Raw genomic sequence first — 16,841 nt, 5'->3', positions numbered from 1 at the left:
CACAGCAACTCTGTGGGGAACTGCAAACAGTCTCATGGAGTGGGACATCTCATTAACTTAGCATTATCTACCTACACAACCACTCCATCAAACCCTCATTAGAGGGGAAGTAGGGGTTCCGGGGGAGTCGGGCTGCTCTGGTATCCCATTTAATACACTCCCCACTGTCACCGGAGCTACTGGGAACCATTATTAGCGCGCCGCTGTCATCATTAGCCTGCCGGCTCCCCGGCGTCCTGACGGGCCACGAAGCTGGACTGGTCCGTTTGCACTGAACTCTGGGAGTGAGAGTTCCCCCGGCTGGTTTGTCTGTCGCAACGAGCTTATCGGTGATTTAGTATTCATTGCTCAAATGCACAAGAAAATGGCGATCGTGGACGATGACCACCGCTCTCCTCCTAGAGCTCTGGACAGCCAGCCGGTCCCACCGGGAGAGAACTCGCTGCTAAGAAACTGGTCTGACTGTAATGACTACAGCTACTGGCATTTGCATAGCTTTAGGATAGGGAGAGAGGGAAGCGGGGGATGGGGAGGGGGGGGGGGGGAGGCCTGCGCTCAGTTAGCCAGGCTCTAATGAGGCTCTCTATGCAACATGGAGATCACAGCCAGCCAGGGGTGCTGAAGTCACCAACCTGACCCGTGCAATTAGCCCCTCCAGAAAGGGAGGCCGAGCTCACTTCATTAGACAAACTTATCTATTACGGAGCATTTTCAGAACAAACGGCATCAGATCGCTGCGCAGCACGATCTCAACGCTGTTCTGCAGACTAAGCGGCCTTTCAGGAAATCATCTCTCCGCTCCTCGCAGCACCGGGGGCCGCTTAGTTGGTTTTCTTTCGGGCAATTTGCGTCGCCAACTCTGCCGGCCGTGTGCAGTGTTGAGTTTTAATACGCCTTAATACGCCTTTCCTCTCTGTTGGCAGCGGGGAGTCGCTGGGTGGCTGGGTCGGGCATAACGAGGGTCGTGGGAACGCTGTCTGGCACCGCGTGCGTGTGCGTGTGTGCGTGTGTGCGTGTGTGTGTGTGGAGGAAGTCGTGTTTTCAGGATTTACTCGACGGGGGTGCATGTGTGCTTTGTGTATATGTGAGCTCACAATCTCGCAGACTTGACAAGACTTGGCATACGGTGTTTAAGGTGAGAGAGACACACACACACACACACACACACACACACACACACACACACCAAATCTCCAGAGGACCTGAAACACACAACGACACAGCTGGTTTCTCGTCTAAAAATTAAGTCTCGTGCTATGAAGAGCCTTAAAAGTGACGAGTAAGATCTTAAAAGTGATCCTCAAATCGTGCTGGGAGCCGATGTCAAGAGGCCTAAACACGCTTCTGGTTTTAAAAGACGATATATACTTGCTCTCAACTACACGGCCATTTTTCTGCTTTTTACGGAAAAGAGAAGAAGGCGGTGAGAAGTGAGAAAACTGGCCAAATATCCCATTTGTTTTCGAGGGAATGAATTAGAGGACGAAAAAAAAAAATAGAAAGAGTAAGGATTTTTAAAATATTCTCGGAGAATAAACGAGAGAGACGGGAAGAATGGGAAGAAAGAGAGGAAGTAAAGAGCAGGGAGAGAAAAGAGGAGGGATGGATGGGTGAGCCAAAGCTCCCGTGAAAGTGCAGCTCGGCTGGGGAGGAGTAAGGAGGTTAGGAATATATGGAAGCGATGCGGCAGCGTTCAGAGGCACGGGGGAGAGCAGTTAATCAGCCAAGCAGAAATGTTATCGCGCTAATTAGATTGCTCTGTATGTATTTGGAGAGGAGCAAGCGCATCTCAGTGGGGTTCGCTGTAAAAAAAAAAAAAATAAGAGAAAAAGGAGAGAGAGAGAAGAGAGAGACGGATGGAGGGATGGGGAGAGAGAAACAAACCGAGGAGCATAAATGGGAGAGACACACAGAGAGAGAGAGAGAGATTAACACTATAGAGGGTTGTGATGTAACGCGGTGCCTTCCTTCTCTTCGCGGTGAGACGCCTCGGAAAATATTTCCGGCCCGAAATAGACAGAATGACACTGGCGGCAAAAAAATAGACAACAAGTGCGCTTCGGGAAAAAAAAAATGGCCGCAGTTTCCTGGTGGAAGCGAGGGATCGGGCTACAAGTAGACTGGCGGCCAGCAGCAAGGTCAAGCTGGGCCCCCCCCCGTCTCCGTTCGGTAATGAAAACCACAGTTTTCCCCCACTGGGTATAATTAAATCTGTTTATCAGACTTCCTCTCCGCATCCCCGTAATTTGTCCCAAAGCAGCTCCCATTAATGGCTGATATAAGCGGCTATAAGACCAACAAATTTAAAAAAGAAGAAGAAGAAATGGAGGGAGAGAGTGTGAGAGATCCGCCCGTCGCTAATCGTAGTTAAAAGAGCTTCGCTTAGAACGTATTAATAGTTCTTATTTTCATATCTAATTCCTGCTTAAACTCAGACGAACTGAGTGACAGACAGGCAGGCAGACAGGCAGGCAGACAGGCAGGCAGACAGACAGACAGACGGTAATGAATGCACAGCAGGTCGTTCTCAGGGGACCAGAAATCTGATATGTAATGTTTTTCTTAATCAACGCCTGGCCAGTCCCCCTGATACTTCAGTCAAGAGAGAGAGAGAGAGTGGTGGAGGGAAGATAGGTAAAGGGAGGGGAGGGGGTGCCAGTAAAGGTAATAGGAAAGGAAGGAAGGAAACGGGGAGAGGAAGGAAAAAAGAAGAAGCGGCAAAGACTGAGGAGGCAGGAAGGAGGGGGAGGAAAAGAGAGGTGAGAAAACAGAGAGTTGGAGAAAGGAAGGACGAGGTGTGCGGCAACTGGAAAGTTAAGAAGGGGACGGAGAGAAGGAAGATGGGAAGGGAAAGAATAGAGAGAAAGGGAGGCAGATTGAGCTCCGGCAATGGATCGCTACGGAGAAAGAGAAGGGAGAGAAAGTGAGGAAGAAGGGAAGGAGAACAGAGGAGTGGAGCAAGGAGGCAAGAAGAGTACGAGAGAGGGCTTCTGCTGTGCCGTCCGGGGGGGCCGCCTGGTGAAATATGGGTTTCCCTTCAATTGTTTGCGTACCGATTTGTGTCATATTTCTGCAACTTCCGCGCAGAGAAATCCGTCGCCAGCGGCAATCTGTCTTGTCTTTCCTCTTCCAACCCCGCTTCTGTCAGGGAGGGCATTAATATTGAAACGAGACCACTGGGCTTCACACACACACACACACACAACCAAAAAGGCTTGGTGGCTGTTTGGTTGGTATAACTGGGATAATATTTCTTATTTAAAAAGGGTACATTCACCGGCATCACACAAACACAACGTGCATTTTAATTCATGTGGGATAGTTTAGGATCCAGCAGGATTGGAGTTTTTTTTTTTTTATGTGGAGGTGAAAAGAATGTTCTGATACCCTCAACCGCTTTATTTTGTCCTTTTCTAAGTTCTTCACATTCTCCCGGCTGGCGGCTGGGGAAAAGGCCAGGTCAGCGGGACTCCAGATGAGAGCCATTGGCAGACTGGGAAAGGTTAGACTCTTGGCTCCTCGGGCCCTCCGCACATCCTTGGACAAGAAACACTTAACCTTCTCCGCCTGGAAAAGCAGAGGTCGCGCTCTGTGTGTGTGTTTGAGTGGGAGATGTGTGAGGAGGTGGTGTGTGTGTGTGTGTGTGTGTGTGTGTTCTCTTGCATGTGTGTGCCATTAGACGTTAGATGCCAGAGGAAGCTCATCGATCACGCGCGACGTGAAGATGACTGTAAGAGACGTAACCACCATCGGAGGTGTAATCGCTTCCTGGCGCCCCCCAACCCCGCCAGCCGCGAGTGCATCCGAGATCCAACGCTAATTGGTCACGACTGTTTCCTGTGGCCAAATGAAGACCTTTAATTGGCCGGTGAGTGATGGTCAGTCGGCTGCCCGAATGCCCGGAAAGCCGTCGGGACGATATGGATGCTCCCTCGGGGTCAATCCAAAATGTCATAACTCGATCGGAAGTGATGGATCGCGAGACTGATCGACGACAAATGGAAGTCCCCGGCTCACCGTCTCATTGGATCATTTACCTCATGGGCAATACTTCACATTACAAATGTGGGTATCATGTTCCTCAGCTGGGTGAGTCACAGACGTTACCGGTGGAAATGAAAAAATAATCCCAAATGAGATCGGTGGCGTTTGAAAGATGTGACGGCTCCTGGAAGAAGAAGAAACAAAAACTGTGGAGGACATTAGCGAGATTGCTCCTTACATCCCCCGTATAATAGATAATGTGGCTGGCTGAAGAAGTTGGGACAAGAGAGCACATACGTGCACGGTGCAGACCTCCAGAACTAAATGGAGGTCTGCACTGTAAATATGAGAGCGAGCGCTCCGAGCCAAACGGTGGGGCTGCGGAAAGGGGAAGGGAGGCAGGTGTAGCCAGGGCATGAAAGACGAGCAACATAAAAGGCCCTGTGAGAAGAGGGGGGAAGAGGGGAGGAGGTGGGGGTGGGGGGGGGGGTTCAAGGGGAAGCTGTGAGTGATGTAGAGAGAGAGAGAGAGAGAGAGAAGGGGCGGGGTGGGTGGGGGGGGGCTGTTGTGACTGCCCCTTTATCAGCTGATATATATGCATGAGGATTTCCTCATCATCTCCGCTGTCAATTCCCCATTCCCTCTCACATTTGACTGACAGCTCGCATCAACACCAATAAACCCGCACTTCAATTTCAGGGAAGCTGCCCATCGCTCCGGATTGGGAGGGTGGAAAAAATAAAATAAAATAAAAAAAAGTTAATTTGTTTTCCCGCGGCTGCCGTCGGTGATAGCGGCCGGCGACTGTTTGCCTCCACGGCGAAGTTGTAAATTAGAATTATGCCTCGACGGAGGGTTGCAGAGGAGGCCGCTACTTGTCAGCTTTTTACATTTGGGCTGGCGGGAGAATGGCGTTGGGGAGATGGGGTGGGGGGGGGGAGAAATTGTGCACTAATCTGAATTATGAAAGGAAAGAAAACAAAAATAAATAATTTCAGACAACCTCCTCTCTATGGAGGGTGATTTGTCAATGTTACGGCACCTTTCTGGGGTTTCAGAAGAAGAAGAAGAAGAAGAAAAAAAAAAAAAAAAGGGGTGATGAATTTAAATGACAGATTAGCTCGAGAGCCGTAATGGCTTCAAATAACAAGAACGCAATTTGAGGACGTGCACAAACGACCACGTGTTCATTGTACGTCCACGCGCAGACAACCAACTCTCCGTCCCCCACTAATTGCGGGTTAAAGCCACCGGTGGATAAGAGAGCCGACATTTACCCCCCCCCCCCCGAGGGATTTGCATGATTGCCGTCTCCATTTCAATCATTCCAACCTACGACTGACACAGCGTGGACAAGTACGTGAGCGCGGTCCGCGAGGCTCCGCCCTCGCCCGGGAGCGTGTATTTAACGCGGCCCTGATTAGTCGAGCCGCGGCCCCGTGCTCCGCGCGTGTCAAGTGTTGCAAAGAAAGTGATTTGTGGTTCGGCATCCATTATTAATGCAAAGATAAAGACATGAATAGAAATGAAGTGTGAGAGAGAGCGAGAGAGGAAGATAATGTCTATCCAAAGGAGACGTATCCAAACAAACGTACGGCCCGATGCATATTTCACCAAAAAGAATACCGACATAAATAAATACGGCGTTGAAGACTCCACTCCGGTGTTCAACGTCAAACGCAGCTAACCGCCCCTAAATGCCAGATGAGATGACGGATCAAACAAATCCACCTGCAGCGCACTCACCGCCGGTGGGATTAGGTAATGCACCTCCAAATTAGCCCCATCACGGCTTAGAGTCACGGCTAAGACGCCCACACAAACATGTCACAGGGATTTCGTCGCGCCTGGCAACACTTTTGACAACCTGCGCGTTCAAAGAGTCGCCTTACATCTACCCTTCTTTCCTTTCCTTTCCTCGCTGCGTTGAAAGACACCGGCGTCAGCGATCGTCGGCCTGGAGCTTTTTTTGCTCCGACGTCTTTTCTCTGGGTTTTGTTTCGGAAAAACAAACGGGAACGACGGAGGAGACAAAGAGAAGGAGGCCCCCCCCCACGACGACAGGAAAAACCTCACAAAAGGAATCCGGGATCCGGAGGGAACGACGAGCCTCGCGCCCCGCCTAATTGGCAACAGGCCTCTGGGAGCTCACAGCTCATATTAGCACTCTTAATCGTAGATAATCACAAACTTGTGTGAATTCGAGTGGGACTTGAGAGCTCATGTTGTCTAACGCAGCCTGATAAATCAATAGTCCATTCAAGGAAATGGAGCGATTTAACAGTCACAACAGAAGGCAAATGAAAAGGGCACGGTTAAGGTCGGGATGAGAGGAGAGTGTGTGTGTGTGTGTGTGTGGGGTGGGGCTCATCTTAAAACTTAAAGAGGAAGGGAGCAAGTGCTCATGGAAAGGGAGCGAGGAGTGCGCAAATGCCATCAGAAATCACCTCGCGGTGTGACAACCAGGCTTTTGGTCTCCGCGGAGCACCGCCCACCGGTGACTGCCATTCAGCCCGGCGCATCCTGCTGCTCCGCGATAGGACGCGAGCGGAACGGACGCCGCTAATTGGCTTGCTTCTCCTTGTCGGATTCATTTCTGTCGGCGCCCGCGAACAGAGGACCGAGGGGAAGAGGATGTATATCATGTCGCATGCGGATTTGCAAAAAGAAATATATATATATATATATATATTTTATTTTTAAAAAGCAGCTTTCATGTCCCTTAAATTAGCGGAGGGGTGGTGGGCGGCGGGACGCGTGTTGACGGCGACAGCTGAACGTTGATCCTGAGTGACTGGCGGGATGGGGACGGGGACGGGGGGGCGGGGCGGGGGGTTGAGTGGCGACACTCACAGAGGGACGTTAGTCACAAGCTATATCCTTGACCTCCTGATTAAGTCGCGTTGGCTCACACTATAATGCGTCTAATCCCCGGAGGGTGAAAAACTGGACGAAAAAAAAAACGCTTCTTACGTCAAATTATATTTATTCATGGAGGGAAAAAGTGCACCGTCAGCGTTCCTGTTTGATCATGACGTCTGAACCCGTGACCAGGTTCTCCTCCTTTGTTCTGGGATGTGAGTTCCACTGTTAGTCCTGCCAGCAAGTTCTCCTCCGGTAGAGGATTTGACATTGTGTGCTGCTTGTGGTGTGAAGGCCTTTAAGTAGGCCAATTACAGTCATTTGCAATGACCGATGTATAGGTGTGACGTGTTTAATATCACTTAACTAAACTGTTCTATGAATGTCTCGACCTGCGACCATTAAAATCCCCCCTCCTCCCCCCTCGCTAATCCCTAATTGTTGACCTTTAAAGACGCGCTACCATTATGCCAGCAGGTGTAATCATGTCAAACGGCGGGCAGACTCACACCAGCTGTGCCGAGGTAGAAAAAAAAAACACCGCGTGGAAGTGATGCTCTTCACAGAACGAGGATCACGTTATGGATTTAGCGAACGTTGCCACGGCGATCTCCAGAGGTCACCTTTACACCCAGCTGTTTGCGATGCGCTGATGCCAAAAACAACTTGTTCTTCAAATACTGCCGCGGCTAAACTAAATATGTATGGCCCGCTACGATGGGGGGCCCACGTCCACCGTGCGTGTGTGTGTGTGTGTGCGAGCTGCAGTCGCACACACACACACACACACACACACACACACACACACACACACACACACACACACACACACACACACACACACACACACACACACACACACACACACGCGCTCACTGGCGGAGGTGAACTGAGGTCATGCGTTCGCAAATGTGCCCTTTTCCTAATGCCGTCGGAGTAAAATAACATTTGAGAGCTGCAATTAGATTGAACAGTGCAATACTCCGGCTAATTAAGTCATATTTCAAGTTCAATAACGATCAAGTCGGCCAGATAAAGGCCAGGGAGCGAGAGCGAGAGAGAGAGACGCTAGTGTGTGGAAGCTTTTGTATACGGGACTCCGTTCTATTGTTGAGGCAGAGAGGCACTCAGCCTCAACAATAGTGGGATGGGTTTAAGTGTTTCGGACTATTGTTGCCAGTTTAAAAGGATGAGCTCGCAAACAAGAAAGAGGAGGTGTGTGTGTGTGTGTGTGTGTGTGTGTGTGTGTGTGTGTGTGTGTGTAATAAGAAACATTGTATCCAGTGCATTTTCACCAATGCACCTCACCTAGAAATGCTGTATTATTTTTCATACACCGCAGTCCAGAACACCAAACTCCTACATTGACGACATTTTCGAGACTCCAGAGACTCGAACATGATCGTCGTCCGTGATGTGAAGACGTCACAATTCCACGCAGTCCAAGAAAAAAAAAGAAAAAAAAGAATGTGCAACCCAAATGTGTAAAATGACACAGTAAATTAAAAAAAAATGAGGTTTCCGTTTAACTGAAGTCAACTGTTAAGTGTCATTGATCATTGCACATGCAAGTAACCCTTTCAAAATAAGAGTAGGCATGAGCAAAAGAGGGGGATGGAAAGAATCCAAGAGCTGCAACGACAGAAAAATGACTTTTTAAAACCAAAAGGCCAAAACATTTGCTGCTCTCGTGCTTCTTGAAATGTGAGAATGTGACGCTTTGTGTTACGTGATAATAAATGGACTTTTTTTTTGTTGGGCTGTTGGAAGACGTCACCTCGGGGCTCCGGGGGAAATTGCACACGGGAAGCTTTTCACTATTTTATTGACAAAACAATTAATCAAGAAAATAATGGGCCAGCCAATCGATAATTAAAATAACGGTTAGACGCAGCCCCCTTGAAAAGAGCCTCGAGATAAAGGTGTAAAACTGAGAATAAACAGGAAACAACGCTGTATGCTCGCGGAGTATAGATGCAGAGATTACCTCCCAAACACATAAACACAATCTGTCACACAGCTTGCGGTGTCAGCTCCGACACCGTCCGCCGCAGAGACACAGCAGAGGCTTGATGTGCGGAATAGATGGAGCCATAAAGTACATTTTGCTGGGGAAAACGGAGCGCCACCTGGACCGGAGTTCTGGGGCCGGTTTACACTCAACTCCATCCTCTCGCACACGCCTTCCCTGCACGCACCCCTCTGCTTCTCTGCGCGCGTGTCCTTCGCCTTGCCCTTCCTCCTCCCCGCCCTGCTCTCCACTACCAGCTTCTAACCGTGTGAACATCTCCTCCATTACTGCCCTCGACACGGCCGCCGATTGGATTCTTATCTGCCATCTGGAGGCCGGCGCGCGGACCTCGCGCTATCTCTCGCCGCAGCCTAATTGAATCTCAAGTGTTGGAAGTGCAGCGATACACTGACCACACCGTGTCACTGCCAATAGATAAGGGTCGCTGTTGGAGGATTGGACCGCCGCAATCACGATGGGGACGCGTTGATAAAAGGAGTGACAAGCGGCTCGTGTCAGTGGGACTTTGCTTGGATTGAGAGATAATGGATACCCTCCATTACAGCGAAGGTTGTGTTCATAGCCAATAATCCAAATGGCCCATAATCCTGCTGGCCTCAGTGGCTGATTTGTTGAAACTTAACCGGGAGAAAGTAGGGCAGTTGTTTGTCCATTGATTTCCACATGAACCCTAAATTTGACTGTGTACAGGAACAAAAAACAAAACAAAAAAACATATATGTTGTTAAAGAGGTTCAGTATTAAAGGACTCCTACCGTAAGAGGCCGAATCCTTTCTTTTTGGTCTTCTTCTCCGCGTCGTCCACAGTCTTCCCTTTGCTCTTTTTCTCTTTCTTCTTCCCTTTGGTTTTCTTCTTCTTCTTCTTTCCTTCCTCCTCGTCCAGGCCCTGGCGAGAGGAGCTGCTGGCGGGCGTCTCGCAGCCGGAGCTGCGGTCGGACAGGTCGTCGTCTGCGGACAGGTATGTTCATGTCATTGGGTATGCATCACTGTGCTGTTCAGGGAGCTAGTTAGTCCTCTCATAGGCAGCAGACTCTCTCACACCTGGATGAGCACTAGCGGCAGTCATACCCACCTCCCTGAGTGGAAAAGGGCAACTCAAAAAGAGGGTCTGATTCCCATTCATGGCTTAATGTGTGATTCAAAGTATCAGGAGACAGATTCATGATTCCCATTCATGGCTTAACGTGTGATTCAAAGTATCAGGAGACAGTTGTGTGACCTGCTGAAGGCAGAAAAACAAACGTGTCATTGTCATTCAGCGACAAACGCCGTGGAAGTGAGACTTCTCCTCTAATGCGGCCGCAGACGGGTAATTTTTCACACTCTAGATTCCTCCAAACGTCATTAGTCAACATTCTGCATGGTCTCACTCCTCCCAGCTAACGCAGAGGATAATTTCCTCAGTAATAATCATCATCAGACACACACGCACACGACATCCAGCGTGTCCGTGGGTTCACAAGGTAGAGCATAAAAAATATGCTGCTGTAAGATATAAAGTTGCTCTTCCTAAATTGCTGAGTGGATAAAATCATGTAGCATTTCATTAAGGTACTCCGGCTAAGCACCGTCCCTTGGCAGGCCTCTGGCTCTTCGTGAGTGCCAGTGTGTTATAAAGCCTGAGGGATGTGCGCGGTCCAATTTAAAAAATGGGATACAATGTTTCGGAAAGACTCTTTTAATACCGCAACAGGGGAAGTCTCACCGTCTTCAGAGGGCCCGTCGTAGGACTTGTCGATGGCGATGCGGAAGCTCTGGTTGTTCCCGCGCCCGCGCACCATGTGCGGCCGCGGCCGGTGGAAGGGCACCTGGGCCTTGCTGCGGCTCTGGTTGGCCTCCGACACGGCCGTCTGGAGACTCTCGAGGGAGCTGGACTTCCAGAGGCCCAGGGTCGGGCCCAGCGCTCCGCCGGCGGAGGGCTCTGTCGGGGGGGGGGGGGAAACAAAAGAGACGAGAGAAGAGGACGGGAGGGACTGTGAGCGATGAGGTCGACTGATGTTTAACAGGATGAGAGGGAGAAGGGAGGGCAGGGGGCGCCTAAGTGATGGAGGAGGAGGGAACTGGGCCTCTCAAATGAGATGATCAAATAGGACCGAATGATTTGAAGTGACTCTGGGTATTGAGATCATAAGCTTTTAGCTAAATTCCCCACCCGCTGCTTACAAAACATCATCATCCACGGCATTCATATTTCCTTATTCAAAGGGCATCTGCGATAAACTTTAAGCATGAAATGCTGCCAGAGATTCAAGTTCATTGCAGGAGAGGGAGAGGGTGCCGGGACGAGGCATTTCAGGAGAGTTACGGGAGGGTGCACTGGAACGAGTCCAGCGGCCCATTCGGACCCCATTACAACGTAGCCAGAGTAAAGTTGTGCATTTTGCTTCTGAACCAAAATCAAGTTATTCCAAAAATGTATGGCAGCGTTCTTTAAACTATTCGTTGTACTTTTTAACCTCTTCTTTCTTGTCGAAGTCCTTTATCTTATCTCAACAGCACTAGTTCTGAAACTATAAAAGGGAACTCTGGAAGGACGGAAAAAATAAACAACACGTATTTTAAGGCATGAGGTCAAGCAATGTTTACGAAAGAATAAAAGGAAACCATTTGGGAATTGGAATCTAGACGTACACATTTGAGTTGATTCTTATCTATATTCATGAAGAATATATAAAAAAGTATTGATATCTCGACTTTATCCGCCGGATTAGGTTTCTCCACACATTCTCCAGACTGGACAAAGCTTTTTGGAATAAAGCTGCAGAGGAGAGAAGGTGAAAAACAGGCTTGACGGAAATGAGAGAGAAAGCCAGAGTCCTATAGGAGCAACATGAAGGAGGTGGGGAGGAAACAATGAATGAGGTGGAGTGGTACAGGGATGGATGGGGAGCTGACTCATGCATAAAACGAGAGAGAGAGAGAGAGAGAGAGAGAGAGAGAGGGGGAACAAATGAACTGCCACCATACTGTACTCAGGTGTGGCCTCCGACTCCAGAGAGTAGGAGAGGGGAGACGGAGGAAAGGGATGAAGGCCACGGCTGATTCAGCGAGGACTCGCAGAGAAAGGGGAGGAGGCCACCGGGCGAGCGAAGGGGGAGGGCTTTAGGGAGGGCGGAGCTGTGGGGCAAAAAGGAGAAAAAGAGAGGAGAGAAGAGGGTGAACGTCACGCCGACGTGGGGAAGTGACGGAGAGGTGAAGAAAAACCCGACAGGCAGCTAAAGCAAGCAGCTGTTTTGTTGTTGTTGGCTTTCTTCAGTCCAAAACTTTTTCCCCTGGTACGGGATGGCTTTCTCGCATTGTGGCGCTCGCTGCTTAAGACGTCATTTCAGAGGCTTCAAAGCATCCGAGGTGAAACTGAAGCCGGCGATAGAGGCGAAGCAGGGGGGCGGAGGTGGGAAAGGGAGCGGAGCGTTGCTGCCTTTTAAGTCCTAAATTGACTTTCTGAGAGGAAGTGGGATTTATGGGGAATAAGGGGTTATAAATAGAGAGGGGGGAGCGCTCAGGAATAAAACGCTCAATTTGAGAGGCAGGATTTGTGTCACAAATGTAATTACGGCTGTCCAGCTCGCAGCCTGATAGAATTAAGCTCCTTGGCAGCGCGCTTGCTGCACTATACACAGAGAAGGTGTGCGCGCGTGTGTGCGTGTGTGTGTGTGCGCTACAAAAAGTGAGAATTTTGAAAAGGAACAATTTAGAAGTCCCGATACTGCCTGTATGAGATAGTGGTGTGTGTCCTTGACCGCTTTAGATGAAACAGGAGAAAAAACACTTTTGCTGGCGTGTGTGTGCATGTGTGTGTGTGTGTCTGTGTGTGTCTGTTCGTTCAACGCATGTCAGGCGGCCGAGGCTGTAGGTAAATGAATAATGAGGGTTTAATAGGATGGATGAGCGGCGGGGGGGGTGGGGGGGGGGAGGTGGCTATCGTCGCCAGCTCCATCCAATGGAGGGTGAAATCGGCGTTTATCACATATCGCTGCCCGCTGTGCCAGCAGATGCTCCCTCGGACTCACAGCCAAACAGGCCCCGGACCCCGGCGATGCCCGTCACAGCTGGAACACTCCTTACATCTCTCCTCCTTGTTTTCTTTGACACGGTTTGGTGACGGCGGTTCAATTCAAAAGGCTCGGATGGTCGTTAACTGCGTTTCAAAAATATCTGTTCTTTGCAAAAAAGTGCATTTAAACTTCAGAAGAGAAGTCATGTCCAACTCCCGAGGAGCATTTCAGTGAGAAGCATCCGATTACAGAGCTTAAAAGTCCGATGAGTGAATCTAAATATGACTCTTTGTAGAAATGTGACAATACATTCGGTATACACACACACACACACACACACACACACACACACACACACACACACACACACACCAGTTCACTGTTGCATTGTGGGTGAATACATGCAATTTACCACACGGCGTTAAAACACACAGGCATTCATAACTACAACTGATGCGCATGAACATAAAGCGATACGATACAGTGCGGTGCCATTAATCTATCCACGAGACTCCGGTGTTGAGAACATTGCGAAGAGAAAACCTTCAAAACGGTACTTTACGCTTGGGAAATAAAAACCCTCTAAAACAACACTTACTCAACTTTTGATGGACAAGGGGGCTGCTGGGAAGAAAACCCTTAAAGCCAAACAAACGCTGCCAACAAAGAACCTGCCTATTACCACTTCATCCACAAACATCCGCTCAGAAGCCCACACCTGCTTCGCTTGCACACACACGGAGATGTGTGCCCGACAAATGTGCACATGGCAGCAGCCAGCGCACACGTCTGGATGTGATCTGTACTTCACGACTTCAGTGGAGGCTGTCGCGTCGGCGCCGAGCCGACGGCAGTGAAGTCTTTGCCTGGAACGCAGCCTCGGGGTCCTGCTGCTGCGCTGACAGGCCCTTCAAGGACGACCGCCGCACCGTGTTGGCGCTTTGTACCTTTTTTAAAAAAAAAAAGGGAGAGCGACACACCAGCGACGAAATGATCTTATATTCTGGTTCTGAGATGTGCGTTTCGCCACCAAACCGTGAATAAAAGTTATCGGCACACAACCCTCTAATTATTTCACCCAACGAGCACGAGAACACATTCACTCGGAGATGTCAAAATTATGGGTTTTGCCACAGACTGTGTGTGCCGTGCAAAAACATAACACGCCACTAGAGACTTATGAACACGTGAACAGACACAAACAGCTAATTACACTATCCAATCAACCGGGCGGTGAACACCAAACTATTAAACAGGATATTGTCTTATTTATGTTCAATTTGGCTTAACACACACACACACACACACACACACACACACGGCTGCACCCTCCCCCTCCCCCCACAGAGTCTCAGCAGGGTCTTAACACTTACCTATCAACCGGACTACAATGTGCTTCACAGCAAGCAGCTTTTGCAGCACACTGGCTGAAAGGTTGCCACGGTGACAAGCAAGTGCCCCCCCCCTCCATCAAAATCACTGGGGGTGGTACAGAGAAGGGGTGTGTGTGTGCATGTGTGTGTGTGTGTGTGTGTGTGAGAGAGAGAGAAGGGTGACGGTGAGTTGCCAAGGAGACCCTTTAGCAAACAGAGAAAAGGGTCTTGTTGCTTCTGGACATAATTCTTTAAATTGGGTACATAGAGAACACACAGACACACACACACACACACACACGACCAGTCCTCACTGATATGCTTGCAAAAACACACATGTAAGACAAAAGCACACACACACATTTCCATCTAGTATCCAATCTCAGGACAGGCCAATAAAAACTGTAAACCGGGGTCTGACCGGCTTTGTTCCACACACACACACACACACACACACACCTGTAAAAAGAAAGCCTGCTCTCAGTGTCACCCCGTTTCAATAAAGGTTATTGAATTCAATCCAACAGAAGCATTAAACACACTGGTACAGGGATAGAACGGCGCCTGCTGTGTTACAGTGTTTCAGTAAAAAAGTGGAGCTTTCTAAATCCTCAACAACAATAGACATTAACAAATCTAATCTCAGTAAATGTTTATGAATGGGTTTTAGTACGACAGGGCCAGAGCACACACACAGGTCTCTTTATGGCTTCACCTTTATAATAAATAAACTCTTTTAGAGCTTTATTGGAGCAAACCTGTGACGACAGGTGAGATGTCTAAAGAGTAAAAGGCACAACGGCACAATATTTCAAAGTCTGCGGTCGGAAAGTATTTTCATGCTTAAGAAGGATGCTAAGTGAGTAAAATGACCTTGAAGTATCTAAGTGGCGCCATGATAAGAGCTGGTCGAGTTCTCTAAATGCTAAGGTACCTTTCCTTCAATGCTTCCTTCAGCATAGGGAACACTTTATCTTCTTGTTTTTTTAAAGGCGCAGTAAATCCCTAGAACAGCTGGGCACTGTAGTGTTACGCAAACACGACTCAAACAAGAGTAACAAGTGCATCCGTCAGGGACTATTTCCATCTGAGGATGAATACACGTTTGACTGCACTAGTGAGTAGCTACGGCATCAGGACGCTGCACTACAGCGCGTAGTAAATGAACATGACACGCAAGAGCAACAGCACCAGGATCAGTTCATGATCGGCTCTGGTCCCGTCGTGGGATTTGATGACAAGAAGAAAAACAGACCAGCCGTATCCTTTAAATAGCGACCACGGCTTCGGCAGTACAGAATGTCATTATTGCTTCCGTCCTCATATTATAAATGTTTTCCCATCCTCCCACAAACTCAACGTCAAACCAAATCACTTGAGACGTCTGTAGAAGCAAATCCAATTCATGTTATGGCCAATCAAAACTCCACTCCGATTAAAGACCTGTCCCATCATCCCAGCATCCCTCCATCGCGGTCTGAATGCACTCAGCTATATCGAGGGGCAGATGATGAAGCTGGACAGAGGCGCTGCTCCCGCAGTAATTGGGTTTAGCTGTATGGATGTATGAGGGGAACGGGGACGTATGGGGCCGTATGCATCCGGCCTCCGACGAGATGAATGGCTTTAATAACCGGAGGGGACTTAAAAGGCCATTTCATAATTACTGCCTACCTCTGCTGGATTGCGGCAGCTCAGGGGGCTGGCAGACTATGGATGGGGGGGGGGGCAGGCAAATGGTACACGTGCCATTTGTAAACGCGTGGCGGATCAACGCGCATGGAGGGAGAGCTGCACGGTGCACCTGCACTGACGGCTACGCCCCACAAGCTAATTCTGCACAGGCGGGTTCGGGGCGGACGCTCCGCCGGTTGCCGAGCAGCCTCAGTCGAGGCACTCGTGTCACTTTTTTTCCCCCCCCCACACGTCACACCTGGGCCGCGTGAAAAAGAGCAGAATTGGCCCCGATTCCCTGAATCAAGACGGCGGATGCAAAGAACGAAGCGAGGGAGGGGAATAGAAAAAGAGAGAAAGTTGCACCCAAACAAAGAGAAAACAAAGCAGAGGCTTCAGCGCTGGCAAGAAGCCCGCTGGTTTTAAAGTCTCACGGAACAGCGGGGACTAATGGTTGGCATTGGTGTGTGTGTGTGTGTGTTTGTGTGTGTGTGTGTGTGTGTCTCTGGATGAGCTCCCGGGTGATGTAAGGAGGCAGACTGCTGCCAGGGGAGATTTTTGACTCCGAGGGAGAAATATGAGGGGATAAGTGAAGGGATATCTGTCTATTACTCTCCCTCACACACATTAAACATACAGAGAGCTGCTGCTTCTGCTTGGTGGAGGGAACTCAAGAGACTGGAGTATGTTCCACGTAATCGCATGAGGCTGGAACAGATACAGCTGCAGAGGATGGAGAGAGAGAGAGAGAGGACTGAAGATAGCAGCGAGCGAATGATGAATAGAAAAGGATCAGCCTGTTGAGAGAATGAGAGTGAGCATAAAGAGAAGAAAAAGTAGGAGAGACGGAGGGAGAGAGAAGAAGAAAGAGAGACGACGGTTTGGGATTGAGAGGATGCTAAAAATGGGGATGAGCCTGGC

At 49.3% G+C, this 16,841-nt stretch overlaps 1 protein-coding gene across 1 annotated transcript in view; it reads right to left on the bottom strand.

Annotated features, from left to right (window-relative positions):
• Window positions 1-16,841, bottom strand: part of LOC117744007 (partitioning defective 3 homolog B-like) — a 102,922-nt gene that overhangs the window by 31,129 nt on the left and 54,952 nt on the right. Inside the window, 2 exon segments of the mRNA XM_034552058.1 lie at window positions 9,634-9,826; window positions 10,584-10,799. Coding sequence (XP_034407949.1) covers window positions 9,634-9,826; window positions 10,584-10,799 — 409 coding nt within the window.

Source organism: Cyclopterus lumpus, chromosome 2 (assembly GCF_009769545.1).
Source record: "Cyclopterus lumpus isolate fCycLum1 chromosome 2, fCycLum1.pri, whole genome shotgun sequence".
Taxonomy (NCBI): Eukaryota; Metazoa; Chordata; class Actinopteri; order Perciformes; family Cyclopteridae; genus Cyclopterus; species Cyclopterus lumpus.
Note: the sequence above shows the minus strand (reverse complement) of the source record. Positions and strands in the feature narration are given on the sequence as shown.